Source organism: Macrobrachium nipponense, chromosome 1 (genome assembly GCF_015104395.2).
Source record: "Macrobrachium nipponense isolate FS-2020 chromosome 1, ASM1510439v2, whole genome shotgun sequence".
Taxonomy (NCBI): Eukaryota; Metazoa; Arthropoda; class Malacostraca; order Decapoda; family Palaemonidae; genus Macrobrachium; species Macrobrachium nipponense.
The window spans coordinates 36,708,567-36,733,566 of record NC_087200.1 but is presented as its reverse complement, the minus strand read 5'-3'; the positions used below and the strand labels follow the sequence as shown (position 1 = coordinate 36,733,566).

Below are 25,000 nucleotides of genomic sequence, written 5' to 3'. Positions count from 1 at the left end.
TTGTCAATTTGGTTAAAAAGCTGGGAGATTTCTCCAAGGAATGTGAAGCGTGTCCCTTCAATCGGGAGCTTAGCTGAAGGATCGCATGCACACACCTCTCTCTCTCTCTCTCTCTCTCTCTCTCTCCTTAAACTTATGTTTCCAGCGCTGGACGTTCGATTTTATTAATCACAGGAATTCCAGCATCAATTTTATTATTTTTATGGAGGTACAGTAGTGTGTTTAATCGACAGTCATCTATCACAATGTACTTTAAAAGCCATTGTTTAGCGTTACTGAAAAATTTATGAGACTTGTACACGTGGACACTGACAGGGTTCATCTAGATACTTTTTCGTTTCTTTAATATTAGATGCTTTCTGATGTTGATTCTACCCGTGTTCATTTAAAAGATGAACTTAAGATGAAGAAAATAGATGGAAATAGAGAATGATCTTATTAGAGAAATTTAAGCAGTTTGTCTTTTTTATGCTTATTCTAGTCGTGCCCATTTAAAAGATGAACGGCAGATGAAGAAAATGTATGGAAATAGTTCATGATCTCAACTTGTTCAATCACTGAAGAATATATGCATCAATATCAGTACAATGTTTTCAACACGTATAAAAAGATTTTTAGCTTTAGCATATTGGTATTTGTAGGGCTTGATCGGTATTCAGATCGAGTACAACACCGCTACTCTGTCTCCGAATCACGATTTGCTGTATTCTCCAATTTCCAAAATCGTTCATCCACTGGAGGGCCAAGTTATGGAACAGCCTCCCGAATAACAATTCGTCATTTTTGAAGTCAGAATGAAGGTTGTGGATGAGGCTGGCGCTGATCAGTAGATGCCGGTTTTGTGCAAAAGTGTAACCTTTCTTTTGCTTTTGTGTATTTTTTATTTCGTTGAACTAATCGAATCCGTTCTTGATGAAAGCGTGAACATCACATTATTGTCAAATTATCTCTTTCATGAATTTTATGAGAAAACAGGGAAGTGGTAAGTAAATTTTTTAATGAAATTTGGGTCTCACGTCAATCATTAGGTAGCGCCTCCTAGTGTTTAGGGCTCTGCCTCTGCTGAAGAGGCGGTTAGGGAATGTGTCAATTGAAGATCTACAGTCTCGGAATTTGTTTAAATGACAAAGATCTACAGCCTCGGAGTTTGTTTAAATGACAAAGATCTACAGCCTCAGAATTTTTTTAAATGACAAAGATCTACAGCCTCCGAATTTTTTAAATGACAAAGATCTACAACCTTAGAATTTGTTTAAATGACAAAGATCTACAGTCTCAGAATTTGTTTAAATGACAAAGATCTACAGTCTCAGAATTTGTTTAAATAACAAACATCCACAATCTCAGAATTTGTTTAAATGACAAAGATGTACAGCCTTAGAATTTGTTTAAATGACAAAGACCTACAGTCTCAGAATTTGTTTAAATGACATAGATATACAGCCTTAGAATTTGTTTAAATGACAAAGATCTACAGCCTTAGAATTTAAATGACAAAGATCTACAGTCTCGGAATTTGTTTAAATGACAAAGATATACAGCCTTAGAATTTGTTTAAATGACAAAGATCTACAGCCTTAGAATTTAAATGACAAAGATCTACAGTCTCAGAATTTGTTTAAATGACAAAGATCTACAGTCTCAGAATTTGTATAAATGACAAAGATCTACAGCCTTAGAATTTGTTTAAATGACAATGACAAAGATCTACAGCCTTAGAATTTGTTGAAAGGACAAAGATCTTCAGCATTAGAATTTAAATGACAAAGATCTACAGTCTCAGAATTTGTTTAAATGACAAAGATCTACATCCTTAGAATTTAAATGACAAAGATCTACAGTCTCAGAATTTGTTTGAATAAAAAGATCCCAGTCCTCGAATTTGGTATAAATGACAAAGATCTACAGCCTTAGAATTTTTTGAAATGAACAAAGATCTAACAGCCTTAAGAATTTAAATGAAAACAAATCTAACATCTCAGAATTTGTTGAAATGACAAAGGATTTACAGCCTTAGAATTTAAATGCCAAAAATCTACAGTCTCATTTGTTTTTTGAATGAAAAAGATCTACAGGCCTCAGAATTTGTTTAAAAATGACAAAGATATACAGCCTTAGAATTTAAATGACAAAGAATCTGCGCAGAATTTGTTTAAATGACAAGATCACAGCCTCGAATTTGTTTTAAATGACAAGATCTACAGCTCAGATTTTTTCTAAATGCAAAGATTACAGCCTCAGAATTTCTTTAAATGACAAAGATCACAACCTTAAAATTTTCTTAATGACAAAGATCTACCTTCTCCAGTTTTTCTGAATGACAAAGATCTAAAGCCTAAAATTTGTATAATTCAAAGATCTACAGTCTCAGAATTTGTCTAAATGACAAAGATACAGCCTTAGAATTTGTTTAAATGACAAAGATCTAACACCTTTAGAATTTAAAAAGACAAAGATCTACAGCTCAGAATTTTGTTTTAAATCAAAGATCTACAGCCTCAAGAAAATTTGTTTAAATGACTAAGATCTTCAACCTTAGAATTTGTTTAAATGACAAAGATCTACAGCCTTAAGAATTTTAAATGAAAACACAAAGATCTCAGTCTCAGAATTTGTTAAAATTTTAAAGAGAAAGAAATGTAACAGTCTCAAAGAATTTTTGCTAAATGACAGTTAACTACAAAGCCTTAGAATTTGTTTTAAATGCAAAGATATACAGTCCTTCAGAACTTTAAGTTTTGAAATGAAAAAAGATCCAGTCTCAGAAATTTGTATAAAATGACAAAGATATCAGCCTTAGAAGTGTTGAAATTTGACAAAGAAATCTACAGCCTTAGAATTTAAATGACCAAGGATCTACAGTCTCAGAATTTGTTTGAAATTACAAGATTTACAGCTTAGGAATTTAAAATTGACAAAAATCTACAGTTCAGAATTGTTTAAATGACAAGATCTTTTTACAGCCTCAGAATTTGTTTTAAATGACAAAGATATACAGCCTTAGAATTTAAATGACAAAGATTTAGTCCGCCAGAATTTGTTTTAAATGGACAATGATCTACAAGCCTTCAGAAAATTTGCTTAAATGGACAAACGAGCTACAGGTCTCAGGAATTTTTCTGAAATGAACAAAGATTCTACAGCCTCAGAATTGTTTAAATTTGACAAGATTACAACATAAAATCTGCTTAAAATGACAAAGGATCTACAGTCTCAGAATTTTTCGAATTTGACAAAGATCATACAGCTAAGAATTGTATAAATGGACAAAGATACACAAGTCCAGAATTTGTCCTAAATGACAAAGATCTACAGCCCTTTAGAATTTGTTTTAAAATGACAAAGATTCTACGAGCCTTAGAATTTAAAAGACAAAGTCTACAGTCTCAGAATTTGTTTAAAGTACAAAGATCTACAGCCTCAGAATTTGTTTAAATGACTAAGATCTACAACCTTAGAATTTGTTTAAATGAGAAAGATCTACAGTCTCAGAATTTTTCTAAATGACAAAGATCTACAGCCTTAGAATTTGTTTAAATGACAAAGATCTACAGCCTAAGAATTTGTATAAATGACAAATATCTACAGTCTCAGAATTTGTTAAAATGACAAAGATGTACAGCCTTAGAATTTGTTTAAATGACAAAGATCTACAGCCATAGAATTTAAATGACAAAGATCTACAGTCTCAGAATTTGTTTAAAGTACAAAGATCTACAGCCTCAGAATTTGTTTAAATGACAAAGATCTACAGCCATAGAATTTAAATGACAAAGATCTACAGTCTCAGAATTTGTTTAAAGTACAAAGATCTACAGCCTTAGAATTTGTTTAAATGACAAAGATCTACAGTCTCAGAATTTAAATGACAAAGATCTACAGTCTCAGAATTTGTTCAAATGACAAAGATCTACAACCTTAGAATTTAAATGACAAAGATCTAGTCTCAGAATTTGTTTAAATTACAAATATATACAGCCTCAGAATTTGTTTAAATTACAAAGACCTACAACCTTAGAATTTGTTTAATTGACAGAGATCTACAGTCTCAGAGTTTGTTTAAATGACGAAGATCTACAGCCTTAGAATTTGTTTAGATGACAAAGATCTACAGCCTTAGAATATGTTTAGATGACAAAGATCTACAGCCTCAGAATTTGTGTAATCTACATGAAGACTTACAGTCTCAACATTTGTGTAAATGACCTAAAAATCTACAGCCCCAGAATTTGTGCAGATGATAAGGCTATTGTTTATGATGACAAGAAAATCAGCAGCTGTTGCTCTTATCGTTATTACTCATTACGTATACGCACATGCAAGACTCGTTCAGCAGACTACCAACAAAAATGTTTCCCTTTAATAACACTAAGAAGCGTTCGACTAAAATCTTATATTGAATAGAACATCTCTCGTAAAATCAGACAGCGCAGAATTTTTTTTTTTTTTTTTTTTCCGTTCACCAGAGGATTTTTGGCCTCTTTCCCCCCGTTGCGTACCGACTCTTTTCACCCCTTTTTCCTGTGTACTTTTTCCTTTTATTTTGCCCCCTTTTTCCACAGTTTTTACACTTCCCCTTGAGACCGGAATAGCTTCTTCCTTTGCAGCGGTCGACCTTTGCCCTTATCACGTTCATTTCAATTCTTCAGGCAACTCCGCCACGTTATGGAACACAAAATCGAAAAGATCTGCTCTTGCATATTAATAAAATACGGATACTCGGCACATACAGTACATCCACGCGGTGCACAGGAACATTCTCTCTCTCTCTCTCTCTCTCTCTCTCTCTCTCTCTCTCTCTCTCTCTCTCTCTCTCGTAACATTCAGTAAGTGATTGTAATAGTTCATACCTGATTCTCTCTTTCTCTCTCTCTCTCTCTCTCTCGTAACATTCAGTAAATATATATTAATTCATACGTAATTTCTCTCTCTCTCTCTCTCACACACACGTATATACACGCGCTCGCGCCGCTAAGGATAAGAAAAGGTGTAAAGGTGTATACAAAAGGTAACGGAAAGCTGTAGTCAAGGTAAAAAAAAAAAAGTATAAAAATGAGAGAGAGAGAGAGAGAGAGAGAGAGAGAGAGAGACATTAGAGAAGTATTGTTGGGACCTGCGAAGAGAAGACTCAGATGAAGAAAGCTTTAATGGTGTAATTTTCCGATGTTTTTGTCGCCTTCCCTCATGGCATTCTGTCTTCCACTCCTGATATCACGCAAAAGAGAATGTGTCGCGTCTTTTATTACAGGACGTGGAAGCCTTTTACTGTCGACAACTCTCTCTCCCCCCCCCCCCGACCCAAAACCCCCCACCCCATCAACAATGAAATCACACTCGAGTACGTGTTTTCATTTTTCCCCTTTGTCGTAGAAGTAATTGACATCTGGTGGTAGCCACGCTTTTGCTTGCTTTTTTTTTATTTTTATTTTCATGGGCGGTGAGGTTGCAGCACTCCTCCTGTCACTACATACGAAGTATTGGAAATAAATGAACAGTGGTATACACAATATATGAGTTTAGTCTGGTGTATTCATTTTGAAAGATGATTGTTATTGAACGTATAGATATATATATATATATATATATATATATATCTATATATATATATATATATATAATATATAGATAAAATTCACTACTCACACATACAGTCAGAGCCATATATTATTATATATATATCATTCTAATATATATATTATATATTATATATATAATATATTCACCACTACCAACACATACAGCAGAGCCATATCTCTCTTTCTCTTTCTCTTTATTTTTTTATGAAATCTGATTATTATTCTACAATGTGTATAGAAACAGACAGAGCGATGGCTCCGCTGTATATTATGTAATATATATATATATATATTATATATATATATATTATAATATATATAATATATATAATATATAATATAATATAATTATATAATATATACTATATATATATATATATATATATAAATATTTAATATATATATACGATATATATAGATAATATATATATATATATATATATATATATATATATATATACATATATATTAGAGAGAGAGAGAGAGAGAGAAAAAGAGTTGGCTTTTCTCTGTCGAAACCCTATACGTACCTTGACTTTTTATATCAGTCAGACGATGGTAAAGGTCGTATGCTGTACTTATGGCCTAGATAACAAATATTTTTCTCTAAGTAAGTGAATCAAGAGGATCTTGAGGCACAAAAAAGTATATTCGGCGGGGGGGATTCGACAGGAATTTAAAAAGATAAAAGCAATTCTGGGACAATTCGAGGGTCGGTTTGTGTGATACTCATATTAAGTCTTTATCGGCTATAGGAATCGATGACATCTGACTTATATTATCGGGAAGGCCCAAGTAGCCAAGTAGAGGCGCTTTATTTAACTTTGAATTGTAGTCAGATAAACTTTGTACGAAGACTTTCCCTGTGGTAAATTTTATTAATTAATTTTAAGAATTTTAACACGAATCGAGTCGCTCTAGAAAAATAGGCTTAAAGTATAAGTATCATTCAAACGTTTGTACGTGAGAAATATTATCATTACCGGTTTATCAAAGAGAATTTAGACAAATCAGAACTGAAGCTGTTTTCTTCAGTAGTGTTCTCTAACAGATACCATTACATTTGATACGTTGTTTGTGTGTTGGAGATTGTAATCATATTTACTGTTTACTGGATTTTCTTTATCAGCAGCATTTGGCACATTCCCTTCCAGTTTCCTGTTCCTTTGCTTGAAGTTTGTTTGTCGTTTGGACAATAACTAGAATGTGCAGTAGAGGAGAAAGATTGAACATTTATAATATACATATGTACATCATATACACTCACACACACAGACATATATATATATATAATATATATATATATATATATATATATATATATATATATATATATATTTATTAGCGAGTGTGAGCGTCTTTCTGTGTGGTTGGGTACGTGTGAGCGCGTTGCGCAAGTACGCAATTTGATTGCACCTAATTTTATCCATTTCGATTTTCGAGTCATTAGCAAAGGAAGTATTGTGTGTGCAGTGTGCCTTCTTCCCGTTCGCGAAACCTGCTGCTCAATCGGCCTGGAAATATAGATAACTAATCGGAAAACAATAAAGCAAATCAGCGGATATTTGCCAGGGGCCGCCGCCGCTTATGCCGTTCCCTTTTGCAGGGCCCATGTGGGGAGTGAGGTAGGGACGGGGACCGTACGAGAGGAAGAGGAGAAGAGAGAGAGAAGAGAGAGAGAGAGAGAAGAGAGAGATTGAGAGGAAAAAAAAAAAAAAAAAAAAAGAAGGAAAAGGATATTTTTGAGGGCAGTATCCAGAGATGATCTCCCGGTCCGTGGCTCTGGACTCCGATGTTGTCATTCTTACGTTGGGATCCTCTTCCTATTGCTGGCGACGATCAACAGTCTCTCTGAAATAGCTGTTTTTTTTTTTTCCAGTTGGTTTAGCAACAATGTCATGTTATCATTTTGCACTCCACTGTCTAGATGCGTTGGCTTTTGGGTTACATAATTTTTTTCCTATGTATATATGTAATGTACTGGTATGTATTATGATATGGTATGTAATGGTATGTATGTATATATATAATATATATATATTATATATATATATATACTAGATATATATAATGTATTAGTAAGTAATATAATGAAGTATAAATATATATATTAATATTAGATACACACACATATATATATACATATATATATATATGTATATATATACATATATATATATATAATATAGATATATATATATATATATATATATATTACATATTCATATATATATATATATGCGTGTATGTGAATTTTTTTCCACAAACTCTGATACTTGTTTTATTCACTACTATTAAACTATAAATATCTTTTAGTACCCAATATTATTATACACAAATAGAGTAACAAATGATGTTCAAGTTAAATTGCTGTTAATACTAATAAATAATATTTCGGTGAAACTTGAGTGTTGACATTAGGAAACAGAATCCCAAGAAAGCACTAAAATCAAAGTCCATGGCATTTCAGTCAGCCTCTTCATTTGTAGTTTTGCCTTGATTGCATAAATAATTCAAACTTATTAATTTGCTTTCTGGTATCAAGAACACTGGTTAAGTCATGGAATGAGCAGTTAGTCTCTAGAAAAATAACTTTTTTCTTTAGAGGACGACATGAAGTAGACTCTTAACGATGACGTTTTAATTATCGTAAACTTGCGTATTACATGTTAGTACTTCAGGACATCACTGTTGATCTCCTGTCTCAGATAGTATATAAAGATACATTTTTTACAGGTATTATCTCTCTCTTAATAGGATAGGAACTGCCTTAACACACGAGACACGTTCTTGTATACTTTGTTTTGTTATGTGGTTAAGAGTGTGAATTTTTGCGAGGAAAAACGAGACGTTTATACTTTAGCCGAACAATTTCCATAGATTTTACTGAAGGATTTTAAATATTTGACACGTATTTGTATCGAACTTGCCTTTGTTTTACCTTGCACTTCAAGCTCTCTTTTCGCAGCACTTCAGAACTCATTACCTGAAGTTGCCTGAAGGGAGTAAGTAGGTTCTGTTCGTGAGGCTTCCTGTACCTGGACGTGACGGCTTTCATGACTCCTACTTCGAGGCAGCTGTTCTCCCCATGACCGAATGTTGTCCTTTCGTTGGAATGTCAACAGCATTGTGTAACTTGAACTTTGAACAAAATACCTGGAAATAGTTCTCTCTCTCTCTCCTCCTCTCACTCTCTCTCTCTCGTCTCTCTCTATCTCTTCTCTCGGTCGTCTCTCTCTCTCTCTCTCTCTCTCTCTCTCATGTATACGAATATATATATATATATATATATATATATATATATATATATATATATATAATATATATATATATATATATATATATTATATATATATATATATATATATATATATATATATATATATATATATATATATGGGACCATTTTATGAAACAAACATGAACGGAAATTCTTTTCTCTACTTTTAAAAGCCTAAAAAAAACGTCCGTTTATCGTGCCCTAGTTTGTTTTGACTAGGGTAGAAAATGTGTGCACGAATTTTTCCTTCATTGGTATTACTGCGAAAATGGTTGAAATGGAATAAATAGATAGATACGTTCATTATGGAGGGGATAATTAGATTTCAATTACAAGAGCAGATCATTTCCATGATGACGCTGAATGCAATAACCAGGCTCATGGCGAGCGGTAGTCGTCGTAGTCATTATTATTACTGCTCAGCGAAATGTAATAGGAATAGTTGTCTCTTATTATTTTAAATTATTTTTTATTTAGTTTAGTTCTTATAGGAAGGCGACTTGCTAGAAATTGAAACGCCCCTCGGTAGTCCTCCCCCTCGTCTCAGACACGTTCCACAGCATAATGGAGTGGCGGTTTTATGAAAGCATACAACGTTATCGTATCTTTTTAATCTCTGCATAACTTCCGGGTCTGCGACAGCTTATCTGCAATAATGGTCTCCCTTTTATCGCCGTCGTTATATTCGCGCTGAATATCGCCTCCGTCCGTGAATAGAATGTTAACATTTAAATCTCTTTTTCTTTTCCATAAACCCATTGCTCCGGCTTCCTCAGAAACGCCGCCAATGGATGTTTATGCAATGCAACGGCCGCTCCTGTCCACTGCTGCTGCTGCCGCCGAAGCTGGAGCTATTTTGTCTCCATTGCAGGAGGTTTTCATATAATGCGCCCCGATGGGGGTGGTAGCCCGGATAAGGGAGGGGGGGGGAAGGTGGGAGTGGTTGGGAACTCGGAGCGATAATGGAATCTTATTGAATCCCCCCTCCCTCCCTCCCTCTGTGTCTATGAATATAATATGTATTTGTGTGTGTGTGTGTATATATAATATATATATATATATATATATATATATATATATATATATATATATATATATATAGAGAGAGAGAGGAGAGAGAGAGAGAGAGAGAGAGAGAGAGAGAGAGAGAGAGAGTCGAGGTTAACTTGTAGCAACTAGCGTCACTAAATGGACATGGCTGTTATTGGAAGAGCCAGTGGCTTAAGATTTGTAATGCACCTTATTTGATGCGGATAGCAGCGCCTTGTAAAGTGTTGTGGACCCCTTGGGATAGAAAATGTCTCTTAAATGCCGGATGAGTCTTTCTCTGTCAATGTCAACGGCACCCACATATGCCAGGGCAGTCTGTTTACAGGAGAGACCTCCAGCAGGAATAGTATACTGTTTTGATCTGTTGCCATTTTCCGATGTGGCAAAAACTGTGGATCGTGAAATAAATAAACGGAAATCGCTTTAAGCAAATATTGAACATGGTCGAGAAATGGCTGTTAGCAGAAGGCTCTCATAGCCAGCGAATCGATGGGTAACGAAACGACTATCGACAGTTTGTACGGCGCCCCGGTACGAGCTTACTTTAAATGATGCCCTTTGTTGCTGAAACCTTCAGGAAACTGGCTGGTTGCATTTTCCCCAAGTACTGTTCCGTATTTCGCGGTTCGTTATCATTATATTTTCATGGTGTGTTTCAGTTGAACGGCTAACCTGTCGACTCTTAACTAGCCCAGGCCGGATAAAACAAGGAAAAGGCAGGTTTCATACGAAAGCGAAAGACAGACGATCATCCTAAGAAAAACAAGATTCATGATATTTGAAATGAAATGTAATAAGATAAGCAGTCACAATTCGTTAACACAGGCAAAGAAACGGGCACTGAATTAAACAGTACACTGATTGCAGATTTACAGTTGTAAATCATTCATTCTAGACTGTTGCGTTGAGGAGGCTAAGAGTTTTCATTTATCTCCTTGATTCAGTCTTTTACCAAGATTGCTCTGTTGTGCACCATCTGGAAAAAGAAGTCAGAACATGAATTGGACCTTGATGTTAACTCCCTTGGGCTCACTGATACATACATACATGCTTTCATTCCGAGTAGGATTCCCGGGAGAGTCGGTGATGCTTTCTTTTACCAGAAACGAATGGGAATACCTACATACGTACCTAGATGAGTTCGCCTTTGCGTTATTTTGATTTACCAGATATTTTTTTGCTTTTTAACTTTCTTCTTATAAGTAGTAAAGTTAGTCTATGTGACTAAGGGACTTACCGGTTATTTTAAAGGATGGAAATTGATTTATTCGTTTGATGGTTTGATTTTGTTTATTTCAGCAGACCCACAACCAACAAAATCTCTTTGTTCGTGTGGGAAAATAAGCTGAAGGGAATATTGCCCTCTACGGATATCTACCTCAAAGTCAAAAAAAATATAAAAAAAGTGTAAGAAGAAGAAGAAGAAGAAGAAGAAAAAAATAAAAAGAAGAAGAAGAAAAAGAAGAAGAAGAAGAAGAAGAAGAAGAAGAAGATGAAGGAGGAGGAGGAGGAGGAGGAGAAATTTTCTGTGCAACCTTAAAGATAAAACATTGGAAAAACACTGAAATGGCTAAAAAAAAAAAAAAAAACTAAAAAAAAAGTTTAAAAAGAAGAAGAAGGAGAAGAAGAAGATGATGGTGAAATTTTCTGTGCAACATAAAAGATAAAATTTGGAAAAATACTAAAATGGTTAGAAAAAAAATAAAGGACGAGGAAATAGCTGTTCAAGGACGATTTAATTTAGTAGTCCTAATTGCTTAATCATTTTGCGTGTAGCGTTTCTATTAAAAAAGTGTTTTCAAGTTTTAAAGAACGAAGGTTAAAAAAAAATATCGTAGAGAGGAATTGTTCCGCTGAGTTATTTTCCGAATCGCCAAATCTTTTATGTTTCCTCCACGAAATTCTGTTGGAATTTTCGAATGAGTTCCGGAATAGACTTGGGGGAATATTTACTTCCGATTAATTATTCGTTTATTCAACTATTGGAAAGGAATTGACCCAAAAGAGGAATCCTCCACCTGAGAGAAAATTGACCCAGAAGAATATTTCACCCACTGGAAAGGAGTTGACCCAGAATATTTTTCCCACTGAACAAGAATCGACCCAGAATATTTCACCCACTGAACAAGAACTGTCCCAGAATAATTCACCCAGTGAACAAAAATTAGCCCAGAATATTTCACCCACTGAAAAAGAACTGACCCAGAATAAGTCACCCACTGAAAAAGAACTGACCCAGATTATTTCACCCACCGAACAAGAACTGACCCAGAACATTTCACCCACTGAACAAGAACTGACCCAGAATATTTTACCCATTGAACAAGAACTAACCTAGAATATTTCACCCACTGAACAAGAACTGACCCAGAACATTTCACCCACTGAACAAGAACTAACCTAGAATATTTCACCCACTGAACAAGAACTGACCCAGAATATTTCACCCATTGAACAAGAGCTGACCCAGAATATTTCACCCACTGAACAAGAACTGACCCAGAATATTTCACCCACTGAACAAGAACTAACCCGGAATATTTCACCCACTGAAAAATAATTAACCCAGATGAGTTCAGCCACTGAAAAAGACATTGTCTCGGAAGATTTCAGTTTCAGATAAACAATCGATCTAAAAGAAGACTTCGGTCATTGAATTTTATTGTAAACTATCTCTCTCTCTCTCTCTCTCTCTCTCTCTCTCTCTCTCTCTCTCTCTCTCTCTCTCTCAGTCTTGTTACCTTTCTAGTCTGATTCTGATATTGAAAATACGAAGTTTTAGATAATTTTTTTAGCAAAGTATCATTTCACTTTGTCTTTTCAAAAAGTGCTATTTTCACGCAAAACCGAAAGGCATTCGTGTGTTCCAAAGGCATTGTTCTCGTTGTTCAGCAGCTGGTGTTGAAGCATTGGAATTGTTTGCATTTTACCCCCAAAATATTTTCTTAGTTAACCTTCAAACAGGGATTTCTTCAGAACTTCCTCTTCAGGATAAAAGTTGTATCATCTCTTAATCTCCAAAGCCCAAGCTGCATTGTGTCGTTCAAGCTATGATTTGTGTGTTCTCGTGTGTCAAACAGTTGTTTTATTTATTTACATGGACGTTATTGCTGTTGTTGCCATACTGTTACTGGCTATTTCAGTATCGAGTAGTGTTGTACAGTTGAATGACATATATAATCATTCCTGTGACTTATACAGGTTTTTGTCCTCGACAAAGGTTACAGTTCTGAGATTCAAATGACTCTCGTTTCAAGGAACTTCGAGATCCCTGAGAACATTGTTTGTGAAATCCCTGACGAGACGTTGATGATCAAAGTTGATTAAGTTGTTTTAATCTCAACAGTGGTTATTATAGGTATGCATTCTGCCTCATTGCAGCTATTTTCAACTTGGAATTTTAGATTGAAGAATTCGAAAGAAAAAGAGCTGGAAGAGACATTTTGATCAGGTCGCCTTTCAAGGCAGACAACTCGCCTTCTTTGTTTTCTGTGATTTTAGTTTTCGTTCTCTTGATCAGCCACAAGGAAAAGGTCTTAGATAAGAAAAATCAATTCTATTTATATTTGTTTTTATTTTTATACGATGTATTATTATGATTTGCGAGCATTTGGTTATGACTGTATCATTTTCCTTGTCAGATGATGATAATGGAATTGTAAGGGACGAAAATATGTATATTTAGCGTATTCATATGTAATGTGATAGCACATTTCTATACACGCATACATACGCACCCATATATGTACACGTACACTAAGACATTTCGGCTACATATATACAAACATAATAAGTGCGCATACAATTAAATGTGTGTGTGTATGTGTGTGTTTGAGGGAGAGAGAGAGAGAGAGAGAGAGAGAGAGAGCGAGAGAGAGAGAGGTGGTATCTCATCTGTTACCGGTTTTAGAGGGAATTGGTGCGCAAATGCTTACGCATGTGTGTTTCGAGGTTTTTAAGAAAACGCACTCAAGTGAGAAAAAGAAAAAAACGAAAAAAAACAAGGTGCACGAAGCCAGGCATCGATGTTTTGGATTAAGAGAGAGAGAGAGAGAGAGAGAGAGAGAGAGAGAGAGAGAGAGAGAGAGAGAGAGAGAGACTCTTTTGTTGCACGATCTCTAAGTCGTGTGACGAAGGCATCCGCGTTAAATATAGATCAATATGGCGAAGAGCGCAAGTCTAGTATGAATACTAAAAATGCACAGCTCGTGAGTACGTGATACATAATCACTTACTAACGCACACGCGCGCACAAAAGTAAGTATCCTTTGCAGATAAGGATGAAAGCACACACACACACACACACACACACACACGCACACATGCACGAAGCTTTAGAACCTGTGTTCATCCCTTACTCCAGAGGAACGCGCGCACGCACACGTCAACAGGCGTATCTGGCTTTTGCCTATCAGTCACAGGAAGCGGAGAGAAGGATGCTGCATCAGAGAGAGAGAGAGAGAGAGAGAGAGAGAGAGAGAGAGACCAGGCACCCCGTCGACATGTAAGTCTTAAATGTCAAAGTTCAAATGTGTAGGATGTCATGCAAGACCTAGCAAAAGGAAAGACGCAAAACTACTCTCCAGAAGCTGGTTAGGGCCCGCGAGTTTCGTGAACGAGACCAATTGAATAAATCAACGAGAGTCGCAGTTTCTTTTGTTAGGTATGAATGTGTAGAAGTGAAGAGAGAGAGAGAGAGAGAGAGAGAGAGAGAGAGAGAGAGAGAGAGAGAGAGAGAGAGAAGAACCCAATTTAATCATTGTTTGCAGTGTGCATGTCCTTGATTGGTTTTCGTTTTTATATTCGCTTTTATATTGGTTATATTTTTTTTTGTTTTTTTATTTGGCAGTCTCTGTTCTCCAAAATGACTACAAGGTTTTTTAAGTGAATGCTTCAACAAAATTTCAAATTATTTTTTATTTTTTCACGTACGCATAGAATTAAAAATCGAAAGATCCCAGAGAGGATTCATTACACTGTGCATGGCATAGAATCCAATCATTTGTAACGGAAGGATCCGCGGTCCTATTTTTGAAGAATGTTTCAGTAATCAGGCATTACTGTAGTACGGTCAACTCAGTTATATATATATATATATATATAATATATATATATATATATATATATATATCTATATATATGTGTGTGTGTGTGTGTGTGTCTGTGTCTGTGTGTATATATATATATATAATATATATATATATATATATATATATATATATATATATATATATATAGTGCGTGTGTGTGTGTGTATTATCTACTCCACATTGTCTCGTAAAACAATTAGTTAAATTTCGTGCCTCAATTTTTAATGAAAATTAATTTTTACCCTAAAATGACAACCAAAGTTCGTCCTGACCGTTGTAGTGGAAATCTTAGAAGACAAGTACTGCTTTAATTCCAAACGTACAATATCTAATCTCTCTCTCTCTCTCTCTCTCTCTCTCTCTCTCTCTCTCTCTCTCTATAGTCTTCCAGAACGTATTCGATTTCTATTACCACTCCGAGGGTCCTGGAAACCGAGTCCCTGTAGACCAAAAACAGAATCCAAACGAACTGGAAGACCATGGGACTAAACGTAGATTTCTCGGAGGCCAATAAACCTACCTTTGAGGAACTTCACCGAAGCCTGTAGTGACTCTCTCTCTCTCTCTCTCTCTCTCTCTCTCTCTCTCTTTTATTGCTCTAGGGATTCAAGTAGGTCGATACACAAAACAAAAAGGAGATATTGGGAATCGTGAACCTGCCTTTATTGGTGACTTGACATCATGATCTTGGAGAAAAATCACGCGACTCGAAACTCCCTGCTTCCGGTAGGAGCCCCTAAGATTAAACATCGGTGTTTCAACTTTTTTCTTCTTCTTTTTTTAACAGTGGTTTTGGGCTGAAATATGTACGTCTTGTAACATGCCGAAATGAATGCCACTTTAAAAAAAAAATTTATCAAGATATATATATATATATATATATATATATATATATATATATATATATATATTCTATATATATATATATATATATATATATATATCATATATATAAATAACGTGTTCTAAGTAAGTTTGTTCAACTCGAAATTTTCTAAAGTGATAGATTTTTCTTTGTTTTCTTAAGATTTGCACGATTGACTACAAGTATAATATTTAATAGGTTAGTAAGATATGAGTAGTTAAATTTAATGGAGGGTTATACAATACTTCAAGGAGACTGGCTAAATGTATAAAAGATATGCATATAGTTAATGAAACAAAGTTGCGTTAACAAATAACAAAAAGTTGGTAACTTCAGTGAAGTAGTAGAACACAACTTTGCAATCATAAATTGCATGAATGGCTGAAAAAAGCAACTAAAGAGTAACCAGTTCTGTACAGTAAACGGAGACTATAATCGCACCTAACCAAGGAGAAACAAGAGCACTCAGTGGAAAGTAGCAAATCTAGTACACTCTCTGAGAAATCCAAATGGGTGGTAGGGCCATACCTGTATAACATTGGGACGGAATTATCATTTATTAATATGAATGATTTCAGTGGATGCAACCTATTCGCATGAAACAAGCACACCAGAGGGGCCATCGACTTGAAATTCAAGCTTCCGAAGAATGTTGGTTTCACCTCCCACCTCATACCTCACACTGCATCAGTAACTGATCATGATGAGAACCAGTGATTTTTCATCAGCCTGGGGGAGATGCGAACCTGCGGCATCTAAGTGGCATACCACGACACTAACCACTGCACCGGCGGACCTTGAACGTGATGGAAATTTGTAGATACATTCCTTGGGTTTCCTGGTCGAAGTAAGTCTTTTTTGGGAGAGATGGAATCCTTCTCAAAATGTCTCCACGGCAAAAGGTCGTTATATTCCCTTGACCATATTTCCTGAATGGTCAGACTTGCCAGTCTGATGATGCCAACATCATCCTCAAGATTTCTGGGATGACGTCAGGGGATTAACAGAACACTAAATGGATGTTTCAAGTTGTCAAATCGGTTGTCAGAATAGAAGAAAGATATTTCGTTACGCTCACTTTTTGTACAAATTTCATTGATACGAAGGTACTCTGCTTTGATGCTTGCCCAGTATTGTATATTATTTTTTTCTGGGCACTTCTGTCTCCAATATCAAAAGAAGTTTATTGATAATGGAACATTTCCATACAAATATACCCAGACCCTACTACTCCCGTGTCTAATAACGAACTCCTCGTGCAAATCCCGAATATAATTGCGCGTGGAAAGGACGACGTCGAATAATCACATGTGGTTCGGGGTATTTTGTGTATCCTCCATCTTCCGTCCGTGTGACTCACCTGACTCTTGTTCCCTGCACAGAGCCGAACCGTAATCTTCAAATCCTTTTCACTAAAGGCATGATTCCAATGTAGCGAGTGGTGCCTTACAGCTGAGAACAGCATCCTATAGAGATATCGCCGTGTTCTGTAGCTTTTTGCGAAGCGCTCGTGTAATCTTCTTATGAACGACCGGGTGGTGCATCCAATATGCTTTACAAGTCGAGGGAGAACCCTTGAGTTCGTGTTACGTTCGGGATTATTCTGTCATCCATTTTTTCGGCAGTGTTAAAGAGCAGTAAACTTTGATGGGATCGTTGTTCAACTGAAATGGAAGACCCCGCGTTAGGATTTAGCTCTACTCTTGCTTTTGTTTGCACGGTAAGCGGGTTTCCTCTACTTATGCATTTGCCCTTCCTTTCACGGGCACCTTGTTTAGTACCCGGTTTTTACTTTCCTTTCGGCAGAATCTTCCTGTAATTCCGAATCATTTGATTTCATTGACAGCCTGAACTGCAGTACCTTTTTGAAAAGTAATATAACATTTCTTAAATCTGTTTTGACAGGTAATAAACAACTAAGTCATTGTTTTTTATTTTCTTTTATTTTTTTTTTTTTTTGCAAACTTGCTCTACAACGGTCATCTCAACTCATTGTCGATATCATTTTTTCATTTTGGATGAGATTCTTAAGAGATTTTAATAATTAGTGACCCTCTCTGAAGTTGAAAACAAACTCATCAACAACATAAAGATATTCGTATTCAAATAAGCAATAATATTCTCTTACAGTGAAAACATTTGTGTGTGCGCAAACCACAAAAGGAATGCTTTGTATCTTCAGCCTAAATGCAGTATTCATAATAGAATTCGGAGAATGAATTTTGATGTAAACAAAGCATTTTCACCGCCACTAATTCCTTGCTATGTAATTAACTAGTGTAATGCTATTGTTTAGCCTCCTTGTCCTGAGGAACTTGAGTAAACAAAGGCTCGATACAAGTACTTGTTCGCTTTCCTTTCTTGCATGAGTTTTTCAAATGGGCTGCTTCATGTCAAGTGGTGGTGTCTGCTTCCGGTTTTGTTCTGGATTCCAGAATTAGGTTAAGTTTTGCATTCGGTAAATAAAATTTCTCTTTGGTAGTTTTTCCTAGTCAAGATCTTCTGGATGAATGGGTAGTATGATATAAGATATCATCGAAGCAGAAACACACTTCCTTCATACACTTTAGTGGAAGAGCTATTATTAATATTATTATTTTTACGTAATTGTGTAATCATAGCAGCTTATATGTTCAATCTCGGAAACTTATAGGTGTTTTCGTTTACTCGGAGAATAAGCTACAGACTTCTTTGTTGTTTTTGTCGTTCTTGTTCTTGTTCTTCTTGTTTTTGCTGTTGTTGTTCTTTTGGGGGCTTAGGAAAGCCCTATGGAAAAGCCTTAAAAGGTCTGAAAAAGTTGTTTTGCGTTGAGTTAAAGATACAGGAATTTTAGTATAGGATATTCATGATTTATTTATTAGAATGAAAATGTAAAATATAAATACTGTGCATGTTAAACAGCAAAAAAAAACTATTTCTAATTAAATATAGCGTATTTATTTCAATTTTTGTTGGTGAAACACCGTGCTATTTGAGCGTAGATTTTAGAATGCGTCCCAGGTAACCTGGAGGCCCAATCACGCCTTGTTTTTAATCCTTCGGGCTCAAAATTGTACTGTATTTTATCAGTGCTGAAGAGTTTCATAACCGAAAGTGATGAGTTTTTACACTGTGTCAGTTGCCAATTGCTGTATGTTCATCTTATGAAATACATATATGTAAACTTTAAATTTTTAGATCATTTTATGTATTTTAGGCAGATTTAGTAAATCGAAAAATATTTTCACAAAACCGCAAATGTACTAGTTGTTGGCAGTAATGAGAAGGAGCGTAGTAACAAGAACTACAAAAGATATGATTTGTTGCAGACTTTTAGGAGGAGCTGGTAGTGAGAGGCCTGACCTGATATAGTTTTAGAATTTTCCATAATATCTCTCCTTGGGAGATAAAGTACCTCTTATGCCCAAGGCATCATGCCCACACGTGACGCGCTTCATCTTGAGGTCCAGCAAATTCAAACCTTTCAGTGAAACTGCTTGATTGATTTGAGGTGACCCTTGACCCATGACCTCATTCCTGCCCGAGCTCTTGCCGAAGGGCGCTGCTCCATTGCCAAGGTGTTAACTGGAAGATAATGCCTGGTGTGTACCGGTGGCCTCTCCAACCAACTCTGACGCTCAATAATGAGAGCTTGGTTGCCCCTGCAATAATACATTTCCCGAAGGGGGCTAGTGCCATCAGAATACCTCTTGCAATGAACTGTAGGCATTACGTGGAGGTCTTTGCAGCCTTCCTTCTCCCCTTAGCTGCGACCCCTATCATTCCTTTTACAGTAGCTCCGTTCATGTTCTCTTTCTTCCATCTTACTTTCCGTCCTCTCCCAAAAGTTGATTCATAATGCAACTTGCGGGATTTTCCTCCTGATACACCTTTCAATACTTTTTACTGTCAATTTTCGTTGCAATGCTAATTGAGCTCATAGGTCCTTGTGCTTGGTCTTTTCCCTTAATTCTATATTCTATTCTAATTCCGGGTTCACTTTCTTAATCTAGTGATTCTTCATTTCTGTTTAATAAATTGACTTTTGTTATAAAAAGTTATTTGTGATTTCCCGTGTTAACAGGCTCTCAGTCTCACCCAAATCTTGTAAGTGATCATCATACGTGTAAGTAATCGAGTCGATGATCACTAGATAATGAAAACTATTTATTAAGAGTCAAATTCTCATGTTAACTTTTTTGGACGTAGATGGTCTTTGATTCATCAATCTCAGTGTAAGGTTCTGATGAATCAGTTAGTCAGTGGTTCCACAACCTCAAGGAAGAAGTTTACAGAATTTGGTGGTTGAGGGGCAGAAGCAGTAATTCATATTCCATTGTATTTTAATGTTTTGCATAAAAAAAATGGAATTAGAATTTAAACTTTTTCAAAATAATATAAGTATGCATTCGATAAGCTGCTCAATTTTCCATTTGTTCTTCTATGTATCAAAGTATAAGTTTTAGTTAATGCGTTGTCAAAAGAGTCTTTGTGATCGGATTACGAATCTTAAATCATTTTGTATTTGTGCTTTGTAGGGGATTTTCATTTTTCTGTGACAGAGCGAAGCATTTTCCTTCATAAATAGAAAATAATCAGTTTCATCAACATCATATTTTGACTGTTTGCCCCAGGTATCGTTCGCTCCAGATACTCCAAATCTGGATGTATCAATTTACCATCACCTGTGTATTGCTTCTCTGTGATGACAGGAGTGGGAAGGTTTTCGTGGACGTCTTTAAACCCAGAATTCTTCTCGCTCGGCTTGAATTGCCTTCGAGGAGAACATTTCAACGGATACAGATCTGTGGAATATATTTATTTTTATATTTCATGCTCTGCCAACCGTCAAGATTTATCCAATACATCTCCAATAGAATTTTCACTCCATTTAAGCGAGGGTCTTCGGTACCTGAAAAGACTCGTGGTGTTGAGCCGGTATCGCGTCTTTTCTGCAAAAATGGCATCTCCAGTTGATGCTAAATGTCACCACAAGCGTCAATTAATGCAACAAGTATAGTTAATTTGCATTTCCAGTTACCTCCTTTTATTTTCCATCGACTATTGCTTCAGATGCTGTTACAGCCGCAGTAAAACCTTTAAAAACAACGTCAGGTGTTATGCGATCTATAAATTCCATGAGTGGCTGTTAACTTATCGAAGACTGAGCCTTATCTCAATCTGGAGAGTTATAAGCGAATTATACGTGTCATTGCATATTATTCATTATTATTACTGCTGCTATCATCTCATAAACTACCGAGAACGTTAACTTAGTTCTTCCCTTTGTGATGTATATTACTTGATATTGCAGTTTGTGTAAGAATGTTTTTAATATAAAAGAGTTAATTGAAAAGTTTTCTGTTTAATTACCAATTTCGCTTTTACCTCGAATTTGAACCCACTTCAACTTTGTCATAGATTGCTGATGTCTGCATCTTTCATGGCTGTCACTTCGGGCTTGCTTGAGAGAGAGAGAGAGAGAGAGAGAGAGAGAGAGAGAGAGAGAGAGAGAGAGAGTTCTTAGAAAAGAGCGTGTAATTTGAATGAATTAAGAATCAGATACAAAAGGAACACACTTAACACGCCATGAAAATAGGTGGTTTTTACTTAGCTCCACTTTCCAAGAAAAGAGAGAAGAATAATCATTACATAGGAGCTTACCACCCCGCCCAGTACAACATTCTCTCCTGTTCTCTCATGGCCAAGTGGAATGGGTTGACACTTCTCTCGTTATCCCATAGATTTTTGCTCCTATGTAATGATTAAATGATTCTTCTCTCTTTTCTTGGAAAGTGGAGCTAAGTAAAAAAACGCCTGTTTTCATGGCGTGTTAAGTGTGTTCCTTTTGTATTTGATTCTTAATTCATTCAAATAACACGCTCTTATCTAAGGACTCTCTCTCTCTCTCTCTCTCTCTCTCTCTCTCTCTCTCTCTCTCTCTCTCTCTCTCTCTATCTCTCTTTCTCTCAAGCAAGCCCGAAGTGAAAGATGCAGACATCAGCAATCTATGACAAAGTTGAAGTGGGTTCAAATTCGAGGTAAAAGCGAAATCGTTAATTAAACAAAACTTTTCAATTAACTCTTTTATATTAAAAACAGTTTGTGAAGACACTTCTCGAAATGAGGGGAGTCCCCAGTACTGGGGCACAAAAAAATAATGGTGAAAGGTTGGAGTTACAATACAAACAAGAGCAGTAGGATAATGTTTGGTGGGATTAGAGAGGTCATCCTTCGGGAACAATTTGTTCAAGTGTGCTATTTAGGTTAAAAGGTAAATACCTTCTGTGGAACAGACTGTACAGGTGTGCTGTAAGCCTCAAGTTGAATGTGTTCTAAGGTACAAACCGTGCAGGTGTAGACTCCCAAGAGAAAATGATAGATACTACTTCCTCGGGAACTCATTGTACAAGAATGTTGGTAAATGCCTTTTTGGGTAAGGTACTGGTGCGGCTCAAAGATGAATAATAGTCAAGAGACGATACAGTGCCAAAAGGACGACTCAATCCCAAAGCAGTTTCATCGGCAAATTCATTCAGAAGAGGAAGTACTATGTTATGAGGCCTCTAGATATTCACCTCCACAGTTATTTCATGATTACTCTACGGGTGAGTACTACAAGGGGTCGGCTGCAGTCAGATCACTAAAGAACGGGATAGGTAGAAACTAGGACCCAAAAATCGTACCTTGTCACTGGTCTTCAGAGAAAGAGTGAAGTCTCTTACATGATCAGGTTTCGAGAGAAGATGGAAATCAGATTTGCGTAAGTTTTGAAGATGATTTTATCCGTAGGAATTTGACCGAATTCAATTTTTGGAAGATGTTGAGCCGTGAGGGAACACGAGGCTATGTTTTTATCATATGAGTAGATTTGAACATTCGAAGTTCTGGAGGGTATTTTGTCCCAACTGCCCACGAATGAGAAAAGGTATGGACCCCATCATACTGCCATTATTTTCATTTACTTAATGATGACTCTTCCTATATATTGGTTTTAACGAGTGTATGAAATAAAATTGTCATTAGCTATTCCATTTTTGTCGCAATTAATATATACAGGAAACTGATCATAAATCATGACGGACTTTTCATCTTCAGAGTTATACCAAGAAAAGGACAAATTAAACTATAAAGCACAAACGGTAATTCGGCAGCGAAAGATATAAACTCATATCATACCTGACAGTATCCATGAAATGATGATGGTTTCTCCGCTTGCTAAGAAGGATTCGTGACTATTAACCGAAGGAAGAGGAAATAGTTGTGATACTGGTGATAAGACGCACGCAGATTCAACGCACCCTGACATTGGTGTGAATACAAAGTGTGATGGAGTGGAGTGGAACTTTTCCTGGTGACTGTAGCCATTGCGTAATGGGCGTTGGGTCGCACTTGAAGATGCGAGAGGTGGAAAATATTCATGTCAGTCCTGATATGAAGGTAGGCCTAGGCTCTCTGTTCTTCTGGTATTTTAGGTCTTGTGGTACAGAATCATAACGAAAGAGTGTGATATGAAACATCATTCCATTTTGTGTTTATCATCACTACTATGCAACTGCATCAAGTGACGCTGCTTCATCTGATGATAGTGATGATCCAGGATGGGAGGGAAAAGAAACTACGTGGCAAAAGAAACACTTGGCTCTCAAGAAGGGAGAGAGAGAGGAGAGAGAGGAGGGAGGGATTGAGAGAGAGAGAGAGAGAGAGAGAGAGAGGAGAGAGAGAGAGAGCTGCATCCTGTCGTGGATTGAGGGCCTGCGGTTCCCGAGTATTCACTCGACAATAATTATGCTCTCATGATATTCCCGCTGGGGATGGGGATATAGATATATATATATATATATATGAATATATATATATATGATAGATATATATATATATATATATCATGTATATATATAGATATATTATGATATCTATTATATTATATATCTTATATATATATATCATACTATATATATCATATATATATAATATATAATATATACTATATATATATATTAAAATATCTATATATAGATATATCAATAGCTATATATCTATCATTATATATCTATATATCTAATATATATTCTATCTATAATATATACTAATATATAGTCATAATGTATGTATATACATACACACACGCACACACACACACATACAAAGATATATATATATACTAATATATATATAATAGAATATATATATTAATTATATTATAATATATATATAGATATTGTATGTAGAATTTTTTTTTTTCGCTATCTCCGTCCTCTCTCTCAATTCTTCCTCGTCTCTCTCTCTCCTCTCGCTCCTCTCTCTCTCGTCCTCTCTCTTTTCCAATGCTCGTCCTTTTATCTTTTCCTTTTCCTTGTTTCTGATTCTCTAGACAGCCGTTGACTCGTGTTTTAGCATTTGTTGGTGTTGCTGATTTTTTTTTTTTTTGTCATTGGGTGGCCAGGTATCTTTGGTATATAGTGTCAGACATTTTTCACTTGATTATTTATGTGATCTGTATTTTACCTCAGGTCTTGTAGAAATATCTCATTCTAATTGTTGTGACATATATCATATGTATGTGTCATTCTGTATGTTTATAGTATGTGGTTGTATGGATGTATGTATATATATATATATATATATATATATATATATATATATATATATATATATATATATACACTTTTATACAAACAAAACACAAACATACATACATACACACACTCATATATATATATATATATATATATATATATATATATATATATATATATATATATATATATATATATATAAATATATATATATATATATATATATATATATATATATATATATATATATATATATCTGTACATAGTATGATTCGACTGTCCCATTCCAATCGGCTAAGCCTCCTCCGTTCCTTAGTACAGGCCAGAAAAAGAAAGGAAAAAATGTTGCATCCTCAATTTTCGTTCGCGTAGGAAACTCGTAATTGAGAGGTCAGCTCGTGTCTGAAAAATTCTCTTTCCCTTTCGAGAGTGAGAGAGAGAGAGAGGCCTCCCTTCCTTCCATCTGCTGAAATTTACTTTAAATCGAAATTCTGTACGTGCTGGTCATCGAGCATTGACAGGTATAACTGGCTGTGTGCTAGAAATGTAGAGTTTGTATTTATGGTGTATTGAAGATGTAG

General features: G+C 35.6%; 1 protein-coding gene across 1 annotated transcript in view; it reads right to left on the bottom strand.

Moving 5' to 3' along the window:
* Positions 1–25,000, bottom strand: part of LOC135218737 (shootin-1-like) — a 56,059-nt gene that overhangs the window by 24,022 nt on the left and 7,037 nt on the right. The window contains exons 2-3 of the mRNA XM_064255187.1: positions 20,520–20,645; positions 19,256–19,402 (exon numbers count right to left, since the gene is read on the bottom strand). Of these exons, the coding sequence (XP_064111257.1) occupies positions 19,256–19,402; positions 20,520–20,645 (273 nt within the window). The remainder of the gene's footprint in view (positions 1–19,255; positions 19,403–20,519; positions 20,646–25,000) is intronic.